Below are 20,400 nucleotides of genomic sequence, written 5' to 3'. Positions count from 1 at the left end.
ATAATCTAAACCAACGACATGTATGTTAGACCCTATTCCATCTAAACTAATAAAAGAGCTGCTTCCAGAAGTCATAGATCCTCTTTTGGCTATTATTAATTCATCACTTTCATTAGGATATGTCCCCCAAAACCTTCAAACTGGCTAGTACCCCAAAGATCTAGTTAATTACAGACCGATCTCAAATCTCCCTTTTCTGTCAAAGATACTAGAAAAGGTAGTATCCTCGCGATTATATTTCTTCTTAGAGAAAAATAGCATTTGTGAGGAATTCCAGTCAGGATTTAGACCGTATCATAGTACTGAGGCTGCTCTCATTAGAGTTACAAATGACCTGCTTCTATCATCTGATCGTGGTTGTATCTCTTTATTAGTTCTACTGGATCTTAGCGCTGCGTTCGACACTATCGACCACCACATTCTTTTAAATAGACTAGAACACTTTGTTGGCATTAGTGGAAGTTCATTACCATGGTTCAAATCGTACTTATCTAAACGCCATCAGTTCGTAGCAGTGAATGAAGAGGTATCATATCGATCACAAGTGCAGTACGGAGTACCTCAAGGCTCAGTACTAGGGCCGTTACTTTTCACGCTTTACATGTTACCCTTAGGAGATATTAACATGGTGTTAGCGTTCACTGTTATGCTGATGATACTCAGCTCTATATTTCTTCGAGGCCCTGTGAAACACACCAAAGTGTGAAACTAACGGAATGCATAGTCGATATAAAAAACTGGATGACAAGTAACTTCTTACTGCTAAATTCTGAAAAAACAGAGGTGTTAATTATCAGACCTAAAAACCCCACATGTAATAACCTAGAACAATATCTAACACTTGATGGCTGCTCTGTCAATTCTTCTTCATCAGTTAGGAACCTAGGTGTGCTGTTTGATAGCAATCTTTCATTTGAAAGCCATGTTTCTAGCATCTGTAAAACGGCGTTTTTCCATCTCAAAAACATATCTAAATTGCAACCTATGCTCTCAACGTCAAATGCAGAAATACTAATTCCTCAAGGTTAGACTATTGTAATGCTTTATCGGGTGGTTGTTCTGCACGCTTGACCAACAAATTACAATTGGTCCAAAATGCAGCAGCTAGAGTCCTTACTAGAACCAGGAAGTACGACCATATTAGCCCGGTTCTGTCAACACTGCATTGGCTCCCTATCAAACATTGTATAGATTTTAAAATCTTGTTAATTACTTATAAAGCCCTGAATGGCTTGGCTCCTCAGTACTTGAGCGAGCTCTTATCACACTATAGTCCTCCACGTCTGCTGCGTTCTCAAAACTCTGGCTATTTGATAATACCTAGAATATCAAAATCGACTGCTGGCGGTAGATCCTTTTCCTATTTAGCACCCAAACTCTGAAACAATCTACCTAATACTGTTCGGGAGGCAGACACATTCTGTCAGTTTAAATCTAGATTAAAGACACATTTCTTTAACCTGGCTTACACATAACACACTAATACACTTCTATTATTCAAATCCGTTAAAGGATTGTTAGGCTGCATTAATTAGATCAACCGGAACCGGGAACACTCCCCATAACACATGATGTACTCATAAGAAGAATGGCATCTACGCTAATATTTGTCTGATTCTATTGTTTCTCAGTCCGTGTCCAGATCAGATGGTGGATCGGTGCCGGGAGATGATGTATGTGGCCCTGATCTTCGGCGGAGGCCGGACACCTGGATGAGCCCCGAGGACATATCCCCAGACACCGTAGCCACCCGATCCGGTCCGTATCCAGCCAGATGGTCACTGCAGTCACCAGATCCAGTCCGTGTCCAGATCAGATGGTGGATCAGCAACCAGAGACGACCTCTACAGCCCTGAACGTCAGCGGAGACCAGGACACCGAGATGAGCGCCAGAGACAGATCCCCAGTAAGGACCCCGCCACTTAGACAGCCATCGGGAAAGACCACTGGAACCAGTTGAGCCCTTACAATCTGACTTTGCTGCAGTTGGAATTGAACTGCTGGTTCCTTTGGCCAGAGGAGAACTGGCCCCCCCGACTGAGCCTGGTTTCTCCCAAGGTTTTTTTCTCCATTCTGTCACCGATGGAGTTTTGGTTCTTTGCCGCTATCGCCTCTGGCTTGCTTAGTTGATGACATTTCATTTCCAGCGATATCATCGACCTGATTGCAAAGACACTATTTTAAACTGAACTGAGCTGGATGATGACATCACTGAATTCAATAATGAAATGCCTTTAACTGAAAATCTTGAATTTTTTTATATTTTACATTATTGACACACTATTTTCCTTTTTTTTGATACTGTGCAGTTGCTTTGACACAATTTACATTGTTAAAAGCACTATATAAATAAAGGTGACTTGACATATATATATATATATATATATATATATATATATATATATATGTATGTATATATACAGTCAGGTCCATAAATATTGGGACATCGACACAAGTCTAACATTTTTGGCTCTATACACTACCACAATGGATTTCAAATGAAACGAACAAAATGTGCTTTAACTGCAGACTGTCAGCTTTAAGGTGAACGGTGTAGGAATTACAACAGTTTGCATATGTGCCTCCCACTTGTTAAGGGACCAAAAGTAATGGGACAGAATAATAATCATAAATCAAACTTTCACTTTTTAATACTTGGTTGCAAATCCTTTGCACTCAATTACAGCCTGAAGTCTGGAACACGTAGACATCACCAGACGGTGGGTTTCATCCCTGGTGATGCTCTGCCAGGCCTCTACTGCAACCGTCTTCAGTTCCTGCTTGTTCTTGGGGCATTTTCCCTTCAGTTTTGTCTTCAGCAAGTGAAATGCATGCTCAATCGGATTCAGGTCAGGTGATTGACTTGGCCATTGCATAACAGTCCACTTCTTTCCCTTCAAAAACTCTTTGGTTGCTTTTGCAGTATGCTTTGGGTCATTGTCCATCTGCACTGTGAAGCGCCGTCCAGTTAGTTCTGAAGCATTTGGCTGAATATGAGCAGATAATATTGCCTGAAACACTTCAGAATTCATCCTGCTGCTTTTGTCAGCAGTCACATCATCAATAAATACAAGAGAACCAGTTCCACTGGCAGCCATACATGCCCACGCCATGACACTACCACCACCATGCTTCACTGATGAGGTGGTATGCTTAGGATCATGAGCAGTTTGTTTCCTTCTCCATACTCTTCTCTTCCCATCACTCTGGTACAAGTTGATCTTGGTCTCATCTGTCCATAGAATGTTGTTCCAGAACTGTGAAGGCTTTTTTAGATGTCGTTTGGCAAACTCTAATCTGGCCTTCCTGTTTTTGAGGCTCACCAATGGTTTACATCTTGTGGTGAACCCTCTGTATTCACTCTGGTGAAGTCTTCTCTTGATTGTTGACTTTGACACACATACACCTACCTCCTGGAGAGTGTTCTTGATCTGGCCAACTGTTGTGAAGGGTGTTTTCTTCACCAGGTTAAGAATTCTTCGGTCATCCACCACAGTTGTTTTCCGTGGTCTTCCGGGTCTTTTGGTGTTGCTGAGCTCACCGGTGCGTTCCTTCTTTTTAAGAATGTTCCAAACAGTTGTTTTGGCCACGCCTAATGTTTTTGCTATCTCTCTGATGGATTTGTTCTGTTTTTTCAGCCTAATGATGGCTTGCTTCACTGATAGTGACAGCTCTTTGGATCTCATCTTGACAGTTGACAGCAACAGATTCCAAATGCAAATAGCACACTTGAACTGAACTCTGGACCTTTTATCTGCTCATTGTAATTGGGATAATGAGGGAATAACACACACCTGGCCATGGAACAGCTGAGAAGCCAATTGTCCCATTACTTTTGGTCCCTTAACAAGTATGAGGCACATATGCAAACTGTTGTAATTCCTACACCGTTCACCTGATTTGGATGTAAATACCCTCAAATTAAAGCTGACAGTCTGTAGTTAAAGCACATTTTGTTCGTTTCAAATCCATTGTGGTGGTGTATAGAGCCAAACATGTTAGAATTGTGTCGATGTCCCAATATTTATGGACCTGACTGTATATATATGTGTATGTGGCACTAACCCTGGGGTAGGCAACGTCGGTCTTGAGTGCTGATGTCCTGCAGAGTTTTGCTTCAACCCTGAAAAAAACCTCACTTGCCTGTAGCCTTAGCAATCCTGAAGGCCTTGATTAGCTTGCTCAGGTGTGTTTGATTAGGGTTGGAGCTAAACTCTACAGGACCGCGGCACTCCAGGACTGACGTTGCCGACCCCTACACTAACCAACCCTGTGTCCCAATGTGCATACTATCCATCCTATCTGCCCTAAATAGTATTGAAATTTACTAATATCACATAGAATTTAGGATTGATAGTATGCACATTGGGACTCAGGCCTATAGACCATTTCAAGGACGTTAACAATAACAAAGGCGTTGGAATGCTACTGCGCATGTCTGGTCCTGAAGCATTTCCTGTAGCGCGATTTTTAAATCTCAGATCTGTCTAAACAAGCGCGTACTATTTAAGTCTAGCGAAAACGTAACAGTTTAGGTATTTAAAAAATAAAAAAAATAAATGGTGATTGGAATACCCTTTAAATATGGCACAAACCTACAAAGAACATTAAAAGTAGTCTTCCGGACAGCTCAAAGCAGCTCTGACTGATGCTGCGTGCGTGTAACTTACATGCGAGATGGTGGTAAATGTATCGCAGTCTGGATGCTTACAATTAACTCTTTGTTCGTACAATGGATGACATCAGTCTTATGTTTGGCTAAACTGAAGCTAGACAAATAGTGTCACTTACGTACTTATCATGGTTTGTCGCTAAGATGTCCTGGGAGCTGATTAGTTGACATTTCACTTGCATAGCTGGGTCAGTCTGTATATCTATGTGAATATTCTTTTTCATATTTATTTGTACAACAATACACAGCAATACTTTTCACAATGCATATAGTTTCCCTGCAGCTTTACAGAACATGCATGTATATTACAACGCTAAACGAATGCTAATAAACTAATCACTACATGCCATTATTAGTTTTCATTCGTTTTAAAATGTGTGCTTAGTTTGGTCAAGTTTGTTGCTGTGGAACAGTGAGAGAAAGAATTTGAATGCTCTATCAGGGCCATCATGTTGTCACAAATCAACAAGATGAATGCAATTCAATGCTGGCTACCGTGTTTTGCATAAACCTTTATTAGTTTTCTTTTTTATATAAAAGTATAGACTACATGCAGATTAATAAATGCACACACACTAAATACAGTATATATGTGGGTATGCATGTTTTTATGCACATTTACTGTAAATACACATACACATACAATAGTACTGGTCAAAAGTGTGGGCACTATTACTATTTTAATTGTTTTTGAAAGAAGGCTCATCAAGCCTGCATTTAATTGATCAAAAATACAGACAAAACAGTCATATTTTGAAATATTATTACAATTTAAAATAATGGTTTTCTATTTTAATGTGCTTTAAAATATAATTTATTTCTGTTATCAAATCTGAATTTACAGCATAATTACTCCAGTTATCAGTGTCACATGATCCTTCCGAAATCATTCTATTATGCTTATTTATTATCAGTGTTGGAAACAATTGTGCTGCTTAATATTTTTTTATTGATATATATATATATATATATATATATGTATATATGTATATGTTTTTTTTTTATTTTTTTTTTTTTTTTATTTTATTTTAGGATTCTTTGAAGAATAAAAGAACAGCATTTATTTAAAATATAAATATTTTGTAACAACATGCACTACTGTTCAAAGGTTTGGGGTCAGTATTTTTTATTTATTTTTATTTTTTAAAGAACATTAATACATATATTCAGCAAGGATTTTAAATTGATTAAAAAAGTGACAGTAAAGACATACTGTTAGGAAAGATTTCTATATTTTGAAAATCCCTGCCAGGATTCAATCAATTAATCCTGTATAAAGCATCACAGGTTCCAGAAAAATATTAAGCAGCACAATTGTTTCCAACACTGACAATAACCAAATATCAAATCTGCACATAAGAATGATCTCTGAAGTATGACAAAATGAGTAAAGGCTGATGAAAATTCAGCTTTGCATCACATAAATAAATATAAAGAATATTAAAACAAAACCATTATTTTAAAATGTTTCACAATATTACGGTTTTTGTCTATTTTTTATCAAATAAAATGGAGGCTTGATAAGCATATGAACATAAGAGACGTCTTTTAAAAAAATATAAAAAATAGTAATGTGTCTAATAGTAATAAATCTAATACCAATAGTAATGTATAGTGTAAATTTCGACCAGTACAGCTTATAAACAAAAGACGTCCTCTCACTTTCAACTGTTTCCACCAAATTTATTAATATGTGATCAATATCAAAAGCAGCATCAGTATGTGGCTTGGCCATGAGCAGCTTTAAGTATTACATTGCATTTCATCCCCAAGTTCTCAAACACATCTGGGTGTTCATTTGGTCACATGTGGTTTGGCACTGCAGGACAACCAGCTGTCCTTCCTGCCTCCCTGTAGCACTCACTGTCTTAGGTGTCTTACATTACAGTTGATGGCTTTCCTAAAGACAAAAGTAGTAAAACAATTATTTAATTTATGCACAATATTTAAAAACAATACTATTATTGTTTAATACATCAGTACATGTTGGAATTAACATTAGACAAGCTTAATTAATGATGAAAAAATGTTTACCGTTACCTTTTGTAAACTACTGCAGTTAACATACTTGGCCTCATGTCACGTCACTTAACTGTTACACTATACAACATTCAAGTTTACAGTATACATTTCTATAATGTGTTACTCACTGTATTTATCTGCTAACAAGATAGCTAGACAGTTAATGAGAATTTATAGTTAATTATAGCCCACATAACGCTTGCAATAAAACGAAAATAAAAGTTTGGCCTTTTTTCACTAAAAAAGAATCAAAATCTAACTTAAAGAGTTAACGTAAAGAAATACAAATAATCAAATAGAAAAAGCAACAACATTTCCTTACCTTAATTGAAATGTGTGCTGTAACGTTATATCCTAGAGTTGCCAGTTGCTATTCTGCCTTCTTGCTTCACTGCTGCACTGGTGCGTTTCTCGGAAATCTAAACCCTTTCATTTCCAATTATTTATAAATGTATGTTAGTTCCAGCCCAGATGGAGCACCCAACCACCGAGCAGCAAGGATCTCAATTTTCATTTTGACAATTTAAACAGCAGGATTAAATAAATTATCGTAATCCCACTGTGCATCAAGCGCCTGCCGCCATTGTTTTGAATGCGCTCGAACACTAACCGGAAACATCCGAGGAACAAAGATGTCACTTCCTTAAACAGCCAAATAGCCGTTGAAATGGTCTATAAGTATTTCCTTTTTCATTGATACCATTGCTTACATTTTATGTTGTGTTGTTTGTGCATTTGTTCCTACCAGATCATTCCTTGGTTAAACACCAAACCAAGCACGTTGCCGCTTATGTCAAATTCACCGTAGGAGGGCTGAGAATATAAAAGGCTGTTAGTTATCAAAACGGTTTAGATTGTTGGTGATGAGCTTATATATTGGACTTACCCAGCCAGCTTCCAGATCCCAACACCAGCAGTAGTTCAAGAAACGCACAATCAGGGCTCTCAGGAAGTCACCAATGAGGATGGTCAGATAAGTCACTTGTATATCTGATATCGTCAGCTTCACAAACTCCTAATGGTGGATTGTGAACGGTTTCAGTTAAATGCTTTCATTTTGACCAAATGTGCAAACAAAAGTTTAGATCTTATCAATTAAACACAATTAATTATATATATATATATGATTTCTGCTGGAGGAGCTACAGTAGATGAACACAAGACACATTACCATTCCCACTGTAGTTTCCCAGCACGGGCCTCTGATGACATCAGCAGGGTCGATAGGAGGTGGAGTGCCAGTGTCATTTGGGTTGTTGGCTGAATAGTTGGCATAATACTCCTTTATTAACCAAATGCTGGCATTTTTTATCGATTCCTCATCTTCAAGCTTGAAGCCAATTAAAAAAACAAACAAAAAAAAAAAAATTTTTCTTTACTTAAAAATCACTGATGCCCAACTAAGAATAGAAAGTAAACACTGCTATCATCAGAGAACTTACTTTCGCATTGACCTCATCGAACAGAGCAAGCAAAAATGTATAGAGGTTGCCAAGGAAGAGTGCAAATATTCGCCCCAGCTGCCACTTGAGAGCTATACGTGGATGGTATTCCTCCAGCTCTGCGATAGTCTCAAAGAGCATTGGACCCACCAGGCCCAGCAGAGACATGATGATCTCAAGCTGAGATACAATGTTATTGTTATAACATAATTAATTGGTCTTCTATCTATTTATCTTGTTACAAAATGCTGAATGTGGTTTTGTGTTTATATTTACCTCATTCTTCTCATACCATGAGAGGTTGTCCATGTTGGCAAACTCTTGGGAACGTTTGACCACAAAGTAGATGAGATAGCCACTTCCTCCCAGGGTACATATGATGAGAAAGTTGGCTAGGACACGTAAGAATCTCCTTAGATGAATGTTCTCATCCTTTTGGTTCTCCTGCTCATCCACAATGGACTCCTGCAGACAGCATTAATGTTTCCAAACTGAGAAAAACTCATGAATAGAGCTACAGACCACAGATGAACATTTATATAAACCATATCAATTGATCTGGCCAGAGGATTTATCAAACCAGTGGCAGATATGTGGTCTTACAGAGAGTTGACCTCCTCAGGTGTCTGAAAGGACAACCAGACCATGAAACAAAAACTGAAGTGGTCAGCTCACACACATCGACACCTATCCAAGCACTTCCACGTAAACACACAATCACATACTTTGAAGCTGGTGGTGATGGAGGCGTATTTATTGTCGGCTGTCTCAGCATTTCCAATAAGATAATCCCAGCTGGTGAACATCTTCCAGGCAAAGGTGAACTCATTGTCTTCTCCATCCCCTCCCCCCACATCTGCGTTTTTAGCCATCCTAACAGCGAGAGTGGACTTTATTCAACACTTGTAGAGAATCCATTCTCGCCGGCAGGATAACAGAAGCGCAATTTCTAATTGCAGTCAAAATAACACGATCATGTTGGAAGTATACTATAATAAAGTAATGCTGTGGTGAACGCAGTTTTTGAATAACTGAAGAAAAGGTTTGCATTTAAAGGAGAAGTGTTTATTGTTTTTCACATTAAAATGTCTCCTGGCCTATTTAAAATGCATTATTTGAGCAACACCTCAACCTCTGGCTTGACCAATGTCATGAGTTTTGAAGTTGGCATGCAAACCTTTGAATCCTTTTTAGTAGAGAAATGAACTTTAGGCTAATGTGGTTAATGTGTCTTAAGTCAGCGGTTCTCTAAGCGTGTGGCCTATTTTCACAAAAATCTTACGATATTTTATAATATTAAAAATATTACACAAGAACCAATGAAAATGGTGCTGTTTCTTCATTTTAATGGGTGTTAGGGAAGATTTTCAGTGAAAAATAACTTCGGTTTCAGTCAGTTTATAGAAAGTTATCATGACATAAAGGTGTGTAACTTTATATCTCACAAATATGTATTTATTTTTTATAATTCTAACTTTCGATTTTATACCTCAATTGTCACTGTATTCCTCATGACTGCTTCTTACAGTAGTGACTATTTTCAATAATTGGACGTTTATATCAAACAATTTTGACTATTTCTTGCAACATTATATCTCAAAATAGCTATTACTTGTAATTACAATTTTTTTAATCTCACAATTACATTACTATACTCTGAGGTGGAAAACATGCCTTCAACTTTCTCTGACAAGACTCCTAAGCTTGTTCCTGTTGACTTTTTTTCAAATGCATGTGGCAAACATATAAATCAGATTGCAGATATACATATAAACAAAACATTTGGAAGCTACAGTCAGGCCAAATTGAATTGCAATTTATAAAAATCTATGCATTTAAATAATCACTAAGATGTGGGCTCGAGTATTAGGGTTAGTAGAAGTGTTTGGGGAACTATTATTATTATTACACTAGTGCCAAAATTAATCACTTCACCTTTAGGTTGGATGTTTTTTTATTTGTTTTTTTCTGCATAGCTATCTAATATGACTATACATGCAGTTCATCTTTTTAACCATCTTAGAATCAAAGACAAAACACTCTATTCTACCTGTCCAACCTTCTGTTATTCAGTAAGAACTAACATCAATTATACTCTTTCAAAGACGCGTTTTTTTTGTATAGATATTCACAGTCACATGTCACATTTCATGTCATTGCTACAACATCTAGCAATGAATGAAAAAGGGACTCACGTTCTGATCACAACCATCAGGCTATACCCGAAGGTCCCAATGCCCACCAGGAGGTAAGACAGAGGGAGACGAAACTTCAGGAAGCCAATGGTTCTCTGGTTATTATAGTAGCCATAGAAAAGTACTGAGTACTTGCAGTAACCCTGTCAAAGAGAAGGCATCAGAGAGTGTTATTGATAACCATGAAAAATAAAACAAATATGGGGTTTTAAATTTTATTTAAACCTGGAAATAAACAGAAAATGTAAAATAAATGATTCTAAAGAAAATGAAATTGCATTTTTTTAAAGTTTTTTTTTCTTGTGTACTTTTTTCTTTAATATATATAACAGAGAATATGCATATTTTAAAAAGAGTTCTTTCAAATTTCTAAAATCTTAAAGTTTCAAAGTATGTATTTATAGTAATTAAACTAGTAAGTAAACATTGACTAAATGTTTTTACATTTTCGGGAACCCTTTATTTTATATTAACCAATTCTCACTATTAACTGATTGCTTATTGGCATGCAAATAATTAGCAAACTATTGTTTGGTTATTAGTACTTATAATGCAAATATTAATGCCTTATTCTGCATGAGGATATTTTAGATCCCTTACTATACCATTTATTTATTTATTGTTATATATTTTTTTCTTCTGGGTGCTGCTGTAAAAAAAAAGGCATAATAAAAATACTGTACTAAGATATTCTAAAATTCATGTTCTTTTCTAAAAATTCAACTTTCACTCCAGTTGTTATAAAATCCTGAAATTTGTATTTTAAAATGCAAATGTTTTCACTAGTGGTCTCAGACCTCTGTATAATGCATGTGTCATAATCTTACATTGAAATCCATGAGAACAGAATAGTCCATAGCAGTGTCTTGGTCTTCTCTTGGTACAGTTTTCCGAGGAATGGACCCATATGGAAGCCCCATGAGAACCTTGTGGAAAATCATTTGTTAAATAAATAGTTTATCCAAAAAACTTTACACTGGTGCTTCCGACCATTGCCATGCCATACAATACCAGTCCATAAACCATAATAACACTTTTTCCACTTTCTCTCTTGTTGTCCTTTCACTAAATATTTATTTCGAACTGTTTTGGGCTGCTTTCAGGTGTAAACTGTGCTTGATATGTGCATATTTATCACCTGATTTAGACAAGAGAAAGCCGTGGAAAAAGCAGTATTATGGACAGATGACTTTTAGTTTTACTACAAACACAGCTTTTTTGCCTATAACTAGACATTTGTTGAAAGATGAAGCGGGTACTAGATCTGACTGCAGCTGCATCACAAACTGTAAGTAAATGATTTAATAATGCTTTGACTGGAAACGGCTGTTTTATTTTGATTATGTTGTCAGAACACTCACATGCACTCACATGTCATGACCCCTTTAAATAAATTGTAACTATTTCTTTAAGGGTGGAGATAAAGTAGAAAGATACTTTACTGCTCCCTTTACTGCAAAGCAAAAGGGCATAATTTTATCATTAGTGTTTGTAGGTACAGCACAACATAACTGATTATATACTGACCTCTGGTATCACAACCAGGCCAAAGGTCAAGCTGAAGAGGATCAAGTTCATGCCGTACATCCAACGGAGGAAAATAAAGTATGAAGCAACTGAGGAGCCAAAGTGACCTGCAAATGGATGAAACATCGCCAAGGGTCAGGGCTCTTTTTTTGGTCACTTGCAGGAAACATTCACTTAAATATAGTTTAATTCCTAATTCAGTACAGGTGAAATAAATAATTTTCCATCATCAATAAGACATGATATGCTCCGTTCCTCTTGGGTGTGTGTGTGTGTGTGTGTGTGTGTGTGTGGGGGGGGGGGGGGGGGGGGGGGGGGTCATTAGTACTTACTCTCAACTTCCTTTATTTTCCGCTCCCATGGGATGCAAGAGGTCCTAAAATTTTCAAAATCTCTTTGAAACTTTATCCATTTCTGTATGAGGCACAAAGAATATAGGGAATATTAGGCAGCTACAATTAACTAGATTTTTACATTTTAGATTTTGCCATCATGAAGCTTTGCTGTTGTGGGTGGTTAATATGGGGTTGCTAATGTATCTAAATTGATATGTTGTTGCTATAGGGTGATCTGGGTGATTGTTAAGGAATTGCTCGGTGGTTGCATACTGGTTTTAGTCAAAAGTGTCCACTGCAAAGTCTCTCTATGACTTTGAAGATTTTCATGTTCCTACCTTCATCATCATGACTTTGTAGGCATAGAGTTTCCTGCCTTTCCCTTTGCCCAAAGCACCTTCAAATTTATCCACAAACTGCTGAGCCTCTCTATAGACACAATTAAGGAGAACATGGAATTGTGAGGAAGAGATTAAATAAATAGTTGTAGTCCTTGAATCTGATTGATGTATAAAATATTGCAGTTAAAATACACAATATAGAAACAAATATGATGTAAAACAGATGTTTACCAGAGATTGTGCCACTGCACAACAGTCATAAAGGCCTATTAAAGTATTAAACCCACTAAATCCCAGAACGTATAAAAACGTTTGTCATCATTTACTTATCTTTGATATTGTTTCATTACTGTATGACTTACTTTCGTCTGGGCAACAAGTTTATTTGCTACAAAGTTGATTGGTTTCCAAAGTTCTCCAAAATATATTTTTTTCAAAGAAGAAGGACACAGGTTTGAAACCACAGTCAATTGAGTAAATTAAGACAAAATGTAATTTTTTTTATGTGTTGAGTATCCCTTTACGTTAAGTTAAGTTAAGTTAAGTTAAGTTAAGTTAAGTTAAGGCCCTGATATACTTCAAACAAAATCGAAGAACGAACTGATACGACATTCGAACAAAATAAGGCCGATATGATAACACATGAAATATAAAAACGTGTAATAATTTATCCAGTTTAATAAAAGGCCTAGATACACCATTGTTGCATCGTTGTTGTGTTTAGAGCATTCGCGCGAGCGTCGCGGCACGTTTTTACATTAATCTACAGCCCGCCTCCAGCAGCGGGCTGTAGATTAATGTAATCTTAATGTAGATTAATGTTGGAATGTTCGAAAACAGTATACCGCCGTCACCCAGCCTTTTCGAACGTCTTTTTGCCCCCAAATGAAGAACGAAAACGAACTTCGTTTGAAGTATATCGGGGCCTTTATGCCAGTGACTATATCTTCTAGTGGAAGAATTAATTTAATGAAATCACTTAATAAAATAATGTCGCCATTATATTTGTTCTTCATACTTTTATTTAGCAGTAATTGTTTTAGAAAAACATGCTGTATTGTGAATTTAGTCCTGGCTACAGCGGGTCTCTTCAACCTTACTGATTTTTTATAAAAAAATATTGCATAACGTTCCTCAGTACTTGAGGACTTTCAGTCGTCTTCTCATTCGCCAGGGCTTGTTTCTGATGTTTGCTATCAGTTTCTTCTTCTCCTCCACCTCCTCCATCAGTTTTGCCATTTCTCCTTCAGACATGGACTCCTCCTCTTCATCTGATTTGGAATCATCACCACTAAAACAAAACATGAAGTGATAGAGTGCTTCATTCTTACAGTCCATTATTACGTTTAGTTATTTTGTCTTATTTTTGACTTGCATAAACAAAAATGGTTAGATTTAGACTTAAAACGACAACACAAAGATATAAAGATTTTATAATAACAAGAATTATAATGGTAAGACATATTGGTAACCCCTTTATTTGAACGTGTCCTTGTTACACGTAACATGCATTTTCTATAGTAATAACATTAGATTATGCTTAATTACAAGCAAGTAATATATTATTAAGTATGGAGTTCCACAAGGATCTGTCCTAGGTCCTCTGCTATTTTCAATATTCATGTTGCCCCTTGATAATATTATTAGAAAATATGGGATTAGATTCCATTGTTATGCTGATGATACTCAACTATATATCTCAACAAGACCAGATGAAACTTCTAAATTATCTAAACTAACAGAGTGTGTTAAAAAATGTAAAAGACTGGATGACCAATCATTTTCTCCTATTAAATTTGGATAAAACAGAAATATTACTTATTGGACCAAAAAAAACAGTAAACAGAATCACTTGGATTACAATTTGCAACTAGACAGATGTATCATTCTTCCATCTTAAACATTGCCAAGCTACGACACATTACCTGTTTCTGATACAGAAAAGCTAGTTCATGCATTCATGACTTCTAGACTGGACTATTGTAATGCACTGCTAGGTGGTTGTCCTGCATCTTCAATAAACAAGCTACAGAGAGTACAAAATGCAGCTGCTAGAGTCCTTACCAGGTCAAGAAAATATGATCATATTACCCCAATTTTACGGTCTTGTAAGAATTACAGAATCTAAGACACTTTGAACTTCTGAGATGGACAACACACACACAGTGTATTAACATACAGACATCTGTCTCCACATCCCACTGAGAGAAAATGCGGGAAAACGACTCTTTCACATATGCAACGGTTCCTTTTTATCCCCTTCCTTCCCTTCACTCAGCTCACTCAGAATGGTCAATAGTAGAATGTAATGTTCTACATTAATGCAAGTGATATTTACAGTCATGTTTGGTATCATTTGTATTGTCTCAGGGCGACTGGTACAATGGTCTCATTCTTATAAAATGTAAACTAAAAGGTAATACAGATCCTAAGAGTTCAGAGATATTTTGCACACTGTAGAGGGCGGGTCAGTTCCCAGTGGTTTTCATGCAAAATTACCGATCAATGCAAATTCCAATTGTTAGTTCCTGTCTCTATCTTGGGGGGTGTTGGTCTTGGTCTGAAGTACTTAAGGAAATGTTGCAAAAGGATCGGGGCGATTCTGTAGCCAGAAGCCCATAGTGTGGTGTGTCTCTACACTTCACACTATGTATTTCTATAAAGTCAGGTATACATCTTTTACTCGTAGATTTATTTTTGAGAATTCTATGTTTTGTATTGATATGATTTGATCTCTCTGAATTGGCTATGTAATTGGCATAACACATACAGTATTTACCTGACTGATAATAAATTGTTACATTTGACTTTATTCTGTTTTACTCTGTAATTATTGACTCTATTACGTTGTATCCTTGTTAGCGACAAGAGCACCCGAATGAACGAGTAAATATAAAGTCAAGAGTTAACTAGAACAATCAAATATCATAAGAATACTAATTAGAAAAAGACAAACAACTAATTTACATTTCAACCTAAATATGAGGTCATAATAAAATGGAGTCAGATTAAATAATAAAATGGAGTCAGATTAGAGTTTAATTTAAATTAAAGAACTTTGCGCATTGAAAAGACCAAACACGCAGGAAACCTTCAGCCACCATTGGATACCTTCTTTGGGCCAAATGTATGGACCTTACAGTCTCTGCACTGGCTACCTATTAAGTTCCGCATCAGTTACAAATTTATTAAACCCTTAATGGTTTATGTCATGATTCTGCCATCTAGTCCTTGTCGTTCTTTAATTCTTGAGGCAGGATCATGACAGACCCATGTTTTGTGTGCAAGCACATGGCCTTTTGTTTGGGCCATGTGCTTGTGTTGTCTCGTTCTCTTGCCCCGCCCCCTTGTTATCCTCGTTTTGTCATTATTGCTTTACCTGTGTCACCTGTTGTTTTATCATTAGTCTCTTTATTTAATCCCTTTGTGTTTGCTGTCTGGCGCCGGTTCATTGTGATTCTCAGTGTGTGTATCCTGTGATACGTTACCTATGTGTAGACCTTCCTGTGAGTACCTCGTGAAGAACTCTGTCTTGTGAAGTCCTGATCCTGTTGCTAGTTATTTGTCAAGTCTTAGTCTAGTGTAGTTAGTCTTTGTTTTTGCCCTCCAGTCTTGTTTTGCCCCATTGTGGGTTTTGTTTTCCCTGTTTTGTCTGAATAAATCTGTGTTAATTGCATACTGTCTGCGATTGGGTTCACCCCCCCCCCCCCCCCCAGCAAACCCTAACAGAATGAACCGGCCACAACAGAACCCAGCAGACAGTATGTCTTATTCCGTCAAGCAAAATTTGGATGACCAGGAGCTATGGTGGCAGTCGGCTATCGATGACAGTAAGAGTGGAAGACTTCCATTTCCTCCCCAGGGTGAGTCGACCTTGAGACGGTACGCCCAGGTCGTGGAAGGGAAGAGATTTTTCTTGCCGGAGATCCTGGTCAACTGTTACTTCGTCGCGGGTCTCAATACCCCTCCTCCTCTGGCTGAACGGGAGAGACTGGTCCGCCGTCCTTTCCGAGAATTGGTGGATTGTTTGTGTCGAAAGGAGCCACAGACTCCCATGTCGTCATCGCCGGCCATGCTGCCCGTGATCCCGGAGGGTCGCGTCCTCGGGGTGGCTACACTGGGGAACCAGACTCATTCCACCTTGACTCCCGAGGCGCCATCCGCAGCTACAAGTCTTCGTGGAAAACGAGGAAGATGGCTGTCGTGGGAGTCGGCGTCAGAGTCCTCCTCCGCAGAGTCTGCCGTACCTGCGGTGGTTCCCGCCGAACTTTCCCAACTGGTCGCAAGTCCGGCTATGGCCTCTGCCCCGCGGCCAAAGAGAAAGAGGAGGAGGAGGAAGGGAGCTTTCAGTCCTCCATCTCAGACTCCTTCTGAGTCTGCGACAGCTTCTCTAATTGCCGCTGTAACTGAAAGCACTATTCCTGAGCCTGCCGTTGTAAGCGCGGCTCCAGAATCTGCTGCAGCGAGGGCAGATTCTGAGTCTGCTACAGAGAGAGCGGTACCAGAGCCTGCAGTCGTGAGCGCTGCAGAGAAAGCTGAGGCCGATTTAGCTGCGGAAGCAGTTCTGCAGTCAGTGTCAGCTCATCAAGAGATGCCAGTTGTCATTGCTGCCAAGACCTTATCTGATTACCTATCGAGTCTTGTCAAGATCCTTGAAATTCCTGTCACGTCTTCTAGTCCTGTACCCACTGCATCAGAGGGCACGGTTCCGAAATCAGCTACAGAGAGTGCAGTTTCGAAACCAGTTGCTGAGAGCACCATACTCAAATCTGCCACAGAAAGCGACGTTCCAGAGACCGCTACAGACGACGCTGTTTCTGAGGCGCAGATGTGGAGCATTGGTTCCGAGCCGTCATCGGGGAGTCCAGTGCCTGTTTCAGCTCCACAGCCGCCTATTACCCCTCCTATCATGTGTCCTGTTTTGTTACCTGTTGTTCCCCCTGTCAAGAGTCATGTTCAGTCATCCACTGTACCCCCTGTCACTGTCCAACCCCGGACTGTTTCGCCCAAGCCCAATTTCCACACTACTCCACCCAAATCTGCCCGGAACCGTCATCCGCGGCCCACACCCTCATCCCGAAGACCCCTGACCCACCGTCTCACCATGGACTTCCTCCTAAGAACTTTGTTGTGCCTCCCCTTCCTTGTTTTTTGTTTCTAATGTGTCACCCCAACCCTGTTATTGTTTATTCTTGTTTGCCGTTGCTGTTATTTGTCATGTTTTGTTGGTTTGTGTCTGTGTCACAGTCTGTTATGTCCAGTGTTTGATGTTCCCTTGAGGAGCGTCTGGAAGCCGCTCCTTAAGGGAGGGGTTCTGTCATGATTCTGCCATCTAGTCCTTGTCGTTCTTTAATTCTTGAGGCAGGATCATGACAGACCCATGTTTTGTGTGCAAGCACATGGCCTTTTGTTTGGGCCATGTGCTTGTGTTGTCTCGTTCTCTTGCCCCGCCCCCTTGTTATCCTCGTTTTGTCATTATTGCTTTACCTGTGTCACCTGTTGTTTTATCATTAGTCTCTTTATTTAATCCCTTTGTGTTTGCAGTCTGGCGCCGGTTCATTGTGATTCTCAGTGTGTGTATCCTGTGATACGTTACCTATGTGTAGACCTTCCTGTGAGTACCTCGTGAAGAACTCGGTCTTGTGAAGTCCTGATCCTGTTGCTAGTTATTTGTCAAGTCTTAGTCTAGTGTAGTTAGTCTTTGTTTTTGCCCTCCAGTCTTGTTTTGCCCCATTGTGGGTTTTGTTTTCCCTGTTTTGTCTGAATAAATCCGTGTTAATTGCATACTGTCTGCGATTGGGTTCATCCCCCCCCAGCAAACCCTAACAGGTTTAGCTCCTGCGTACTTAACTAGTCTTCTACGCTACAATCCATCATGCTCCCTAAGGTCTCAAAACTCTGGACTTTTGGTAGTGCCTAGGATAGCAATGTCCACCAAAGGAGGTAGAGCTTTTTTGCACTTGGCTCCAAAACTCTGGAACAACCTTCCTGATAACGTTTGCGGTTCAGACACACTCTCTCTGTTTAAATCTAACCCTGAAACAACACACAGAACTACCAAATTTTGCTATAAGTTTGATTGCAACATATAATCATTGCTGTTAATAGTGTTCATCGTCTGTTTGATTACGTCAATAAGTGATTTTACCGTACATTTCTGCCATATGTACATCAACTTGACAGTCACCACTGATAAACTACTACTAAATATATTGTACAAACTTAAATTTTGTTTGTCGATTTGTGTCATGAAAAGCGCTACACAAAAAAACTTGAAAAATAACAACCCTAACCTAAACTTGCAGTAATTAATGTTGTGTAATGGGAACACATTAAAATAAATTATTACTGATTTTTAGATAAGTTTAGTGAAAAACAAGAGTAATTTTTTTTGTTTCCAGTGTTTCCACCCTCATTGTGTAAATGTTCCTACACCCATAATACTAACAGTATATTTGAGCCTACATTGTTGAAAGTATGTTTTTTTAACAAAAGTCTGCGCTTTTACAATGGAGATTAACAGCACTGAACACTAACAAGTACAAATGTGCATCTAGAGCAGGGGTTCTCAAAGTCTACATTCAAAGGTCCAAATCTGAATTTTCATTAGTGTCAAAGGTGACCGACAAGGGTTTTTCTCTGGCCTATGCCGATATTTAGAAATCAGGGTGGCCAATGGTCGATATATGATGCTGTTTTTTTGGCCGATATGTTTGGCCGATTCCCCCTCCCCCCACCATGTAATAATACATGGCTCAAAACTTAAGCACCTTCTCAAAACAGTTCTGGGGCCTGTTTCATTAGACAGATTTACCAAATAAGCCAGGTTTATTTAAGTTAGTCTGACTTATTGGCAATTGATTTGGTTCAAAATAAGTCAGACTAACTGAAATAAACCTGGCTTGTTTGGCAAACGTGTTAAATGAACAAGCCCCCTGAAGCATGCTTTTTGTTTATGTTTGCGGACAGACACTAGTGTTTCCCACAGACTTGCAAATGCAAATTCATTCGCTACTTTATCAGGCATTACAGGAAAGACGAAATGAAAATGTCATTGAAGCTTTTCTGAAGACGGACGGTTCTTTTAGTGAAGTGACATTCAGCCAAGTATGGTGACCCATACTCGGAATTCGTGCTCTGCATTTAACCCATCCAACGTGCACACACACAGCAGTGAACACACACACACACCGTGAACACACACCCGGAGCAGTGGGCAGCCATTTATGCTGCGGTGCCCGGGGAGCAGTTGGGGGTTCGGTGTCTTGCTCAAAGGGCACCTCAGTCGTGGTATTGAGGGTGGAGCGAGCGCTGGACATTCACTCTCCCCACCTACAATTCCTGCCGGCCAAGACTCGAACCCGCAACCTTTGGATTACAAGTCCCGCACTGCATTTTAATTTTGAGATGTGCAGTGCTCAGTTTATTCAACAAAGTAAGCCTTTTGAAAAATCTATTTTTGGCGGTCATTTTTGATATTGTGACGGGCCGCCACGAATAACTCAATGTATGGGAAACACTGGGCACTGCTATAAGTCAAATGGCCATAATCTATTCTAAGTGATAAAAAAAGCCTACTCATATTTGTCACGGAACACTTCGAGAGCGCCTTGGAAAGACGAAGTCTGGGTCCAAGTGCAGGTAAGACGGCTTTAATAAGAAACAAAAAGGCCAACAAGGCAAAACTAAACAGGTTCCAGAACGGGATACATTTAAAGGCAACACAGTGCATGTATCAACCACCTCAAACACATACCATCAAATACAATTAATTGAACCAGACAGAGTAGCGGGAGTGTGATGCATAAATAGTCCATGCCAATGGGGAACAGCTAGGAGTGTAATATGTTACCAGGTGTGTGTAAT

At 38.7% G+C, this 20,400-nt stretch overlaps 1 protein-coding gene across 1 annotated transcript in view; it reads right to left on the bottom strand.

Moving 5' to 3' along the window:
* LOC306869325 (transmembrane channel-like protein 2-A) overlaps nucleotides 1-20,400 on the bottom strand; it is a gene marked incomplete at both ends in the record, with an annotated part of 34,832 nt that overhangs the window by 12,961 nt on the left and 1,471 nt on the right. Inside the window, 12 exons of the mRNA XM_079416032.1 lie at nucleotides 7,440-7,507; nucleotides 7,581-7,709; nucleotides 7,866-8,024; nucleotides 8,137-8,316; nucleotides 8,413-8,601; nucleotides 8,862-9,009; nucleotides 10,332-10,474; nucleotides 11,159-11,257; nucleotides 11,859-11,965; nucleotides 12,191-12,272; nucleotides 12,532-12,622; nucleotides 13,676-13,825. Of these exons, the coding sequence (XP_079272158.1) occupies nucleotides 7,440-7,507; nucleotides 7,581-7,709; nucleotides 7,866-8,024; nucleotides 8,137-8,316; nucleotides 8,413-8,601; nucleotides 8,862-9,009; nucleotides 10,332-10,474; nucleotides 11,159-11,257; nucleotides 11,859-11,965; nucleotides 12,191-12,272; nucleotides 12,532-12,622; nucleotides 13,676-13,825 (1,545 nt within the window). The remainder of the gene's footprint in view (nucleotides 1-7,439; nucleotides 7,508-7,580; nucleotides 7,710-7,865; nucleotides 8,025-8,136; nucleotides 8,317-8,412; nucleotides 8,602-8,861; nucleotides 9,010-10,331; nucleotides 10,475-11,158; nucleotides 11,258-11,858; nucleotides 11,966-12,190; nucleotides 12,273-12,531; nucleotides 12,623-13,675; nucleotides 13,826-20,400) is intronic.

This window comes from Barbus barbus, assembly GCF_936440315.1.
Source record: "Barbus barbus genome assembly, chromosome: 5".
In the NCBI taxonomy this organism is placed as follows: domain Eukaryota; kingdom Metazoa; phylum Chordata; class Actinopteri; order Cypriniformes; family Cyprinidae; genus Barbus; species Barbus barbus.
Note: the sequence above shows the minus strand (reverse complement) of the source record. Positions and strands in the feature narration are given on the sequence as shown.